Below are 10,720 nucleotides of genomic sequence, written 5' to 3'. Positions count from 1 at the left end.
GGTATTTTTCGGTAAAAATATTGTTTATTGACGGATACTGTGTTTAAATTAATTAATGATGGCTTAGTACAATATGACAAAAAGTAGCTCGATAAGAAATGCACAAATGAAAAAATCAGTGACGTTTCATTGGACTTTATAATTGGTCTCCTCGTACTGCTTATCGTTTAATCAAATTTATTTGTCTAATCAAAACGTCATGACATTTAAGTAATAGTATTAAGACGATAACTAATTAAGCAAAGTTCAAACCGACATGACATTAAACCTATATGTTTGAAAACATTGTCGGGAGTAACAAAAAGTCCACAAATCACACCTAATTGACACGGATGGTTAAAATCTTCGTGTTCTTTAGGACTACATAGTAAAAAAAAAAAAAAAAAGGGGTTTAACTAACAATAAGATAGAAATGATGACGGTTAAAATGTCACATCATTCTTCTAAATAACAACACGTCAATCCGTGGGTGTACCTTAAAATTTACAAGATTTTACGTAAAACCAACTCTTCTAAGACAAAATAGGTACAAGAAAAGTACGATAGACTAAGAACACTCGTTAAACTCAGAATTGTATGTTTATCGAGGGATAAAATAGATAAAAACTAGGTCTAATAAGTTAGGCTTAGACGATAATCCTAGCATTCAATGTGATACCCGAGTAACGAGTAAAAGAAGGGTACATAGGGTACATAGGTTCACCGCTAGCAGATATTATCCTCTTTGAGTTTTCTTTCTCGGGCTTCGTGTCATTATTTTTTAAAAATCGAAATGATTTTAAATGTGAAAATAATGTTTTAAGAAAGTTTAAAACTAAATTAATAATTTAAATTCTAAAAAAATGGTAATTAATATAACGAGCTAAAAAATGCAAAACGGCGACGTTCTGATTCCAATGGTATTTTTTAAGGAAAGAAGGTCGAACGGCCAACCCGAGGATCTGAACCAGGGTTAGATTAGAACTAACCATGGTTAAACTGGCCCCACTAACAGGTTGAACCTTTATAAAGCTTGAGGCAGTGATAGCCATAGCCATTTGTTTAGAGAAACTCAAAAACCAGAGAGCGCAAAAGCGACTACACAAATTCATCAACGAAGAACAGAGAAAATGGCGTTCTACGGCGATGAAGACGACGTATGGAAATGTCCAAAACATCCTTCCAAACGGCGGAGGATCGGAATCTGTCCTCTCTGTCTCCGTGACCGCCTCGTCACTCTCTGCCCTGACTGCGCCCACGTCCGTCCTTGCAATTGTTGCGCCACTACCACAACTACTTCTTCTTCTTCTTCTTCTTCATCCTCTTTCTCTCGTTTCTCCTCCGCCGACCTCGCCTCTCTCGGATCCGTCGGCCGCCTCTCCAATCTCATCGACGGCGAGCCGGCTTTCCGCCGCTCTCGCTCTCTCGCTGCGATTCCATTTCTCCGATCGAGATCGCGGTTCGTCGCTGATTCTGGCGATGACTGCTCTTCATCCGGTAATAGCGCTAGAGCCTCGTCGTTTTGGTCGATTTTCAGGTCGAAGACTAAGAAGAGTCGCGATGGCGGAAGAATCGAGGCAGCGGTGGAATTCGATTTCAAGCGTAGAGCGAAGGAAGTAGCGGAAGTTGAAGAGGCGATGAGACGAACGTTGATGATCCGGTCTAGATCGGTTGCGGTTTCCGATTCCAGCGGGAGATTCGTTCGGACGCCGGCGAAGGCAAAGGCATGGTACTTTCCAAGTCCGATCAAAGCTTTCCGGCAATCGAAGGTTCCCAAGGCCGTTCTCACGGAACGGTCTCCGTTACACAGAGGTTGAATTTGAATTTCTTTTTCGCATTTTCAAATTCCGAAATGAAAATAGAAATCGGAATTAAAAAATATATTAAAATTATTATTACTATTTTGAATTATCATTTTCTGATTACGTCTAGAAATTCTGTGGAATGCAAAGAAATTATGAATGTAATTAGTGTAAATTGTTTAATTAATAGTGACATTATCTGCAATTTTAGAGAGATAGGGGCAAGAAATAGTAAAATGAATAACATGAGGGGCCAGGAATAGCAATTTTGGAGATATAAGGAAAAAGAAAAAGTGATAATAATTGGAAGAAAATAGGGATCTCATCTCATTCAAATCAAATGGGACATTACAATATTTTTTATTTTGTGACATTTTGCCCAACTTTTTTTTTTTAATTAAAAAATTGGGAGAGAAATTGTTTCTAAGTAAAGCATTTCTTTTTTCTTCATAATAATGCAACTTATTTATTTTTATTTATTTTTTGGCCCTACCGCTTTTTAAATTTGTGGTTGCAACATGAACGTTGAAGTTATCCGTGTTCAAGATCGATCACTCTCAATTAGAGTTGAGACCAACTCAGTTTGAGAGTCAAACTAGAAATGATTTTTTGGTTAGTGGGTTGATATTTTCTGGTCAGATCGACTCGACCAACTTGAAAATAGAGCGTTGTGTTGAATTGAGTTATGAACTCTATTCGGGTTTCTCGAGTCAGCAACCCAAAATTTTGGGTTATTTCAAAATGATTGTGTTTTTTTAGTTCAACGACAAGGTTCCTGTTATGAATCATGACTCTCCACAATGGTATGATATTGTCCACTTTGAGCATAAGCTCTCATGGCTTTGCCGCTTTGCTTTGGGTTTCTTCAAAAGGCATCCTTCCAATGGAGATAGTATTCCTCACTTATAAACCATCGTTTTATCCAAATAATCCTCAACAATCATCCCCTCGAACAAAGTACACTATAAACCTCCCCTTAATCGAGACTCGACTCCTTTCTCTCAAGCCTTCGAACAAAGTACACCATTTGTTTGACACTTTAGTCACTTTTGACAACACCTTCAAGGCTCACAATTCTTTGTTCGATATTTGAGGAATCTATTGTCATGGCTAAGATTAGAACATGACTCTAATATCATGTTAGGAATGACGACTCTCCACAATAATATGATATTGTCCACTTTGAGCATAACCTCTCATACCTCATTCCAATGGAGATAGTATTCTTCACTTATAAATCCACGATCTTCCACTAAATTAACCAACGTGGGACTCACTCTCAATAAGCCTCAACAGTTACATATCTGAATAAGTATCGGGCAACGAATGAACTTTAGGCTTGACCGATGATTAGTTGTATATTTTATATTTTTTTTGACAAATTGGAAGAAACAAGTGAGGTTGATCTTTACGTCAATCATGATATTTGTAAAGAAATGGTGTATGAGGTGGCGAAGGTTGAATAAAGATTCTCTCCCTTTTAAAATAATATTAATTAAGATTCTAATTTAACTTTAATTAACCACATAATTACATTGCTAATCATATTGTAACGCCGCAATTAATAATTAAAGTTAAGATTAATTAAACAAACTATAGTTGAATTTTAGTATTCATTTACTTGGAACCTTAGCACATGCAAATTATTTTCATTACCATATGAATTAATTAAAATAATTAGTAATTTTCTAATGCTCCAATTATGCTTTCGGTTAGATCTTAATTAATTAATTATATATGTATTTCTTTTTCAAACAATTGTTTAATTTATCTTCTATTATATTTTTTTTAATATACAAAGGAAACACAATTTCTAATAAATAAAAAATTTAGTATTTTATACTTAAAAAATATTTATTTATTTAGACGGGCTAGGTAGTGATCGAATATAATCTTGTCTTTGTTAGATAAAGACGACTCTCCACAATGGCGTCAACTTCTCCCTACCCAAGGTTATATACTGTAAGCCGTTGTTATTTCTCTCTTGTTTACTTATATAACGCCTCTTTCGAAAATCTCTCTCTACCCTCGTTTTCTAAAACCTTCTCTTAAAATCGAGGCCAGAGGCTCGAGCATATGTCGCTTGGCCGTAGGTGACACCAGAACGAATTGGCTTAGCTCACTTGTCGTTGGAAAGTGAGTGCCGCACAATCGCAAGTCTGCTGCCATTAAAAAAAAATTTAGTATTTTATACTTTAAAAAAATATTTATTTATTTATTTAGACGGGGTAGGGTAGTGATCGAATATAATCTTATCTTTGTTAGATGAACACGACTCTCCATAATGGTATGATATTGTCCACTTTGAGCATAAGCTCTCTTTGCTTTGGGCTTCCCCAAAAGGCAAATAACTCTGATACCATGTTAGATGAACACGATACCAATATATTGGCACACAACTAAGTTTAGGGCATGACTCTGATACCATATGAACACGACTCTCCACAATGGTATGATATTGTCCACTTCGAGCATAAACTCTCATGACTTTGCTTTGGGCTTTCCAGGCAAATAACTCTGGTACCATGTTAGATGAACACGATACCAATATATTGGCACACAACTAAGTTTAGGGCATGGCTCTGAAACCATATGAACACGACTCTCCACAATGGTATGATATTGTCCACTTCGAGCATAAACTCTCATGACTTTGCTTTGGGCTTTCCAGGCAAATAACTCTGGTACCATGTTAGATGAACACGATACCAATATATTGGCACACAACTAAGTTTAGGGCATGGCTCTGAAACCATATGAACACGACTCTCCACAATGGTATGATATTGTCCACTTTGAGTATAAGCTCTTATAGCTTTGCTTTGGAATTCCCAAAAAGGCCTCGTAACAATAGAGAGAGTATTATTTGTTTATAAATTCATGATCATTCCCTAAATTAGCGGATGTGGGACTTTCATCATTTAACAGTCTTCAGCTCCATTCAACTAACGGGGAGAAATCTCTCCCAATTCTCTCTCATTCTTTATTTAAATGGAGATTTTTCATTCTATTTGTACCGTTTATATGGAAAAAATAAAATAAAATAAAATCCTAGAATTTGAATTCTAATTTCTCATTTCTAAAAATAAAAATAAAATAAAAAAACTCAAATATGTTGGAAGGTCAAACATAAATGACAAAAAAAAGTCAAAGTCAATCCGGCGGTCGGATTGGGTGTTTGGAATTTTTGAAGACTAAAATATATAATATAATAAAATTTTATAAATTCGTCGTGATCGGTCAAATTAGGATTTAAAAATAATTAAAACAAAAATTGATAATATTTTCTTCATTTATTTTGAAAAATCAAAATAAAATATATTTTTAAATTATCCATCTATTATATATAATTTAAATTTTATGTATTAAGAATATTTAGTACTAAATTATAGTTTACCATATATATCATATTTGATATTTACCTTCTTAGAATATCTATCTTTCCATATATTGTTATTTCCTCTTATTACTATTTCCATATCCTTATAATTTATTTAATTATAAATAGAGAACATTCAGACACCATTTAGTTGTGGTGGATTAAAAAAACATTATCATGGTATTAGAGCCAATTTGGTTTAGCAACCCCGATTCTTTCTTCTCCACCACCACTGCTAGCTTTGACGCCGCAGGGGCAGTCGCCATGACTGCCACATGCAGAGTTGATTGATTACTCCTCGGTTCCACCCTTTTAACCTCCAAATCATCATTCGCAATACTTTGTACATACAACCTCACCTTTTCCAACCCAATCGATTTTCCCTCAACCAATATAGTCTCTTTTATTTTCTTCCCAATTTTCCCTTCATCNTACAACCTCACCTTTTCCAACCCAATCGATTTTCCCTCAACCAATATAGTCTCTTTTATTTTCTTCCCAATTTTCCCTTCATCCTTCACATAAACCCTAACCTAAACCTATCAACCTTATGTAGAGATTTACTTTGGAATCTGGGCGCCGCACTGGCCTCTTCGCCAACCAAATTGCCGCCGCCCTTCTAGCCAAAATTGGCTCCTTCGACCACTGTGGCGACTCTTCCAGCTTCAACATTGTCTTTGTCCCTTGCTCTAGGTTTCCCCTTCTACTTCTTGGGTTGACATATTCTCACTAGAGCCAAGGCAGCATCGTCGGTAAGCCACGATCCCTCTTCATGGGATAGACATATTCTTGTTGAAGCCATGGCAGCATCGCCGCTGAGCGGTGAATCCTCTGCAGTTTTCGATGGTCAAGAAAGTGTTTTTCTATGCCTCCTCCGAACCAGGTTGTTGACATCTTCACAGAAAGTGTTTCTCGACCTCTCTTTGAATTTTTCAGATCGAAGCTTCATGTTCGTTCAAATCCGACGCTCAGCTTGCGGGGTATTAAGGATATTTAGTACTAAATTATAGTTTACATATATATCATATTTGATATTTTATTATAAGACAAATATTTAGATATTTAACTTTTTACCATAGATATCTTTTCATTTATTGTTATTTCTGTTTATTACTCTTTCCATATCCTTGTAATTTATTTGATTATAAATAAGATAACTTTCACACCATTTAAGTGTGGTGGATTAAACAAATATTCCCAGGGTATCAGAGAGCCATGAGAATGTTATGTTTGCTTAATCCACCACATCTAAATGGTGTGAAAGTTATTTTTATTTATAATCAAATAAATTACAAGGATATGGAAAGAGTAAAATACGAAAATAACAATAAATGGAAAGATACCTAAGGTAAGAAGGCAAATATCTGATATTTGCCTTATAATAAAATATCAAATATGATATATATGGTAAACTATAATTTATTACTAAATATCCTTAACACCCCACCGCAAGCTGAGCGTCGGATTTGAACGAACGTGAAGCTTCGATCTGAAAAATTCAAATAAAGGTTGAGAAACACTTTTCGTGAAGATGTCAACAACCTGGTTCGGATGAGGCATAAAAAAACACTTTCTTGGCCATCGAAAACTGCAGAGGGATCGTCACTCAGCGGCGATGCTGCCTTGACTTCGGCGAGAATATGTCTAACCCATGAAGAGGGATCGTCGCTTACCGACGATGCTGCCTTGGCTCTAGTGAGAATATGTCAACCTAAGAAGTAGAAGGGGAAACCTAGAGCAAGGGACAAAGACAATGTTGAAGCCGAAAGAGTCGTCATAGTGGGCAAAGGAGCCAATTTTGGCTAGAAGGGCGGCGGCGACTTGGTTGGCGAAGAGGCCAATGCGGCGCCTAGATGCCAAAGGTAAATCTCTGCAAAAGGTTAATAGGTTTAAGTTAGGGTTTCTGTGAAGGATGAAGGGAAGATTGAGAAGAAAATGAAAGAGACTATATTGGTCGAAGAAAAATCGATTGTGTTGGAAAATGTGAGGTTGTATGTACAAAGCATGGCAAAGGGTGATTTGAAGGTCAAAAGGGTAGAGCCGAAAAGTAATTAATCGGCTCTGCATGTGACAGTGATGGAGACTGCCCTTGCGGTGTCAAAGCCAGCAGGGGCGGTGGATTAAGCAAACATTCTCATGGTATCAGAACCTTTTCGGTTTAGCAACCCTGATCCCTTATTTTCAAAACGCTAAATTTTTAATTTTTTATTTAATAAAATTTTCGGATCTTTTATTTATTTTCTTCCATTCCTCTTATTAAAAAAACAGAAGAAAAAATTTGAAAGATTATTACATATTAAGACAATAATAAATTCTTCAATAATTATTCCATTATTTATAATATTATTCCTTATGGAATTGAAAATAATTTTGAATCAACAGTTACAAGTTCACATGTTTCATATTTTAAATATGAAAAAAAAAGTATTTTGGACCGACTCAAAGTTTTAGGTTGATTAGGTTAATGATCGGAATAGAGTTCACAATCCTCTATTTTTGAATTGAGTTGTCTGGATATCTTTTTAATTATTTAATAAAAATTGTACTTATCTATACTATATGTTACATTAATAACTAAAATCTAATAAAACTCAAATATTTAACATTCAGAAGTTTTTTTAATATTCATAATAATAAGTAATGTAGAATTGGGTTGAGTTATAACTCTATTTTTGGGATGGTCGGATTGACTCGACCAAAAAAATGTCAACCTACGAAATACCCCGAGCTTTTGGTTTTAAATTTTTTTAACAAGTAAGTCAAACTATCGAGTCATATGAACACTCCTATCTAGCATACAAGAAAATACAAACTCAACCATGAAATCTATTAGTGATAACGTTTATCACTAGTAATGTAACAACTCAAACCCACTGTTAGCAGATATTGTTCGCTTTGCCCCGTTACGTATCGCCATCAGCCTTACGATTTTAAAATACATCTACTAGGGAGAGATTTTACACCCCTTTGTAAGGAATTCTTCGTTCCACTCTTCAACCAATGTGAAATCTTACCATCCACCCAACCCAGCAAGTGTTTGGCTTTGATACCATTTGTAACAGCTCAAGCCCATCGCTAGCAGATGTTGTCCACTTTAGCCCGTTACGTATCGCCATTAGCCTCACAGTTTTAAAACACGTCTACTATGGAGAGAGTCTAACCATACTCCGATCAATGTCCCGCACTGTCTGGTGACTGACTCTAATACCTGTGAGATCCCGTATTAGTTGGAGAGACGAATGAAACATTCCTTATAACGGTATGAAAATCTCTCTATAGTAGACGTGTGTTAAAATCGTGAGACTGTCGATGATACGTAACAAGCCAAAACGAACAATATCTACTACGGTGTGCTTGAGCTATTAAAAATAAACTTCACCTTCATAGTATATTTGTGATAAGAGTCTATTTATCGATAAACTTTAACAACAACTAAGATGACGTATCTTCAATAGGCATCAATCACTCATTAATATACGTGGATGAGAGATAGAAACTTATCAATGATGTATTATGTATATGGTTAGAAGTTATAATCAATGATGAATTATTATATATGATTTAAATTCATCTTCGACAAGAGCTTATCAATAAATTGACTTCAATCACAACCATGTCGATCGAACACATATCGAAGCTATTATAAATTTATCGATAATGTTTCTATCTGTACGTGATAGAAGCTTTTCGTGAACTCAATATCAAAACTAAGATTTAGTCTATCTTTGGCGAACGAACGTCTATCAATAGTATCGTAAACGTGACCATAAATTTTGGGACTCATTAAAAAAAAAAAAAAATAATAATAATAATTTTATTTTATTTGAAATAAAATAAAGGTATTTTAGACATGGGACCCACATATCTAGTTAACACGTGTAGAGTGGTGGTTGGATATGGAGTTGCCAAAGAGGAAGCGGTGGATGAAGTGGGGACCAGAGAAGGGGAACAGATCATGTGGGGAAGTGGGCCCACTCTACACACTCCCAAGCTCCAACTTGGAGCTCAATAAGAGGAGCAAGGGTAAAATAGTCTTTTCCTTAATATTTATTAAATTCATATATATATTAAAAATTAAATTAAATTCCGGATGGAGACAGACATACGCACACGGAGACGCCTTTTGCCCTTTTTTTCCCCCAAAAAAAAAAAGAAAAAATAATAATAAATATATATATATATATATATTTTGTTATTTTATTTATAAAATAATAATAATAAAGAGGTTTGGCTGACGTGGCATCAAAGTATTTGGAGCGTCCTACACGGCAACAGCTTTTGGTCGGACCCTGTTTTTTTTTTTTTTTTTTTTGGATATATTTCTTTTTAATACATGTTATTATATTATTATATGATTTTAAAAAATTGTGTATGGTGTATAAATTATTATAGTAGTTCGAGTGTATTAGAATCGATCACGAATTCAAGGTTGGTTTGATAAGGTTTTGTTCGATAATAATTCCAATCTTGTTTATTTATTTTGCTAGTTAATTTTAAAAAATAGTATCAGAGCCAGATTCTGGATGGTATGCGAGCAAGGACGTTGAACTCCAAGGGGGTGGATTAAGAGATTCCACCTCGGTTGGAAAAGAGAACGAAACATTTCTTATAAGGGTAAGGTGTGGAAATCTCTGTTGGATGAAAGTGTCCTACATCGGTTAATTTAGGGAATGATCATGGGTTTATAATAAAAAAATACACTCTTCGTTAGCCTGAGGCTTTTGGGGAAGCACAAAGTAGAGCCATGAGAGTTTATGCTCAAAGTGGACAATATCATACCATTGTGGAGAGTCGTGATCGTCTAACATGGTATCAGAGCCATATTGTGAGTCTCGAAGGCATAGTCAGAAAGTGACTAGAGAAGACTCCAAAGGAGTCGAGTCTCGATTAAGGGGAGACATACAGGACAAAACGGACAATATCTAGCATAGCTATATACAGGGTGGTGTGCCAATGAGGATAGAGATGCATTTTAAAACAGCAAGGCTGATACGTAACGGGATAAAACAGACAATATCTAGCAAGTGGGCTTGGACGGATAGAGATGCACATAACAGGACAAAACGGACAATATCTAGCAAGTGGGCTTGGACGGATAGAGATGCATTTTAAAACAGCAAGGCTGATGATGATACGTAACGGGACAAAACGGACAATATGTAGGAGTGGTGGGCTTGGACTGCTTCAAATAGTATCAGAGTCAAATACCGGGGCGGTGTGCTAATGTGTGGATGCCTCTTTCTAGTAGAAGAATTTTAAAATCGTGAGCTAATGATAATATATAACGGATCAAAACGAACAATATCTACTAACGGTTGTGATGTTATATATATATATATATATATATAGATATAATTCGACCAATGTTTTAAAAATGTTTTTTTTTATGGTATAGTGTATGCTTTTTTTCCTCTTTCATGGAAGAAAGGGAAAAGCAAAAGAAAGGTTCTTGGGACAAGAAAAGCAAAGCCAACCTGGTGAAAACGGCAACTCAATGTATATTATTTGTATTACAAATCCAATGGATTTGGCCTTTCAAAACTACAATAATACACCATTG

General features: G+C 35.4%; 1 protein-coding gene across 1 annotated transcript; it reads left to right on the top strand.

Moving 5' to 3' along the window:
* The first annotated feature begins 1,035 nt into the window (after positions 1-1,035).
* On the top strand, positions 1,036-1,964 carry LOC111810294. Its single transcript, XM_023696985.1, has one exon. The coding sequence runs from the start codon at positions 1,110-1,112 to the stop codon at positions 1,794-1,796; it is 687 nt and encodes a 228-aa protein (XP_023552753.1). The 5' UTR covers positions 1,036-1,109; the 3' UTR covers positions 1,797-1,964.
* The last annotated feature ends 8,756 nt before the right edge of the window (positions 1,965-10,720 follow it).

This window comes from Cucurbita pepo, chromosome LG14 (genome assembly GCF_002806865.2).
Source record: "Cucurbita pepo subsp. pepo cultivar mu-cu-16 chromosome LG14, ASM280686v2, whole genome shotgun sequence".
NCBI lineage: Eukaryota > Viridiplantae > Streptophyta > Magnoliopsida > Cucurbitales > Cucurbitaceae > Cucurbita > Cucurbita pepo.
The sequence above is the reverse complement of the archived record's forward strand: the minus strand, read 5'-3'. Positions and strand labels throughout refer to the sequence as shown.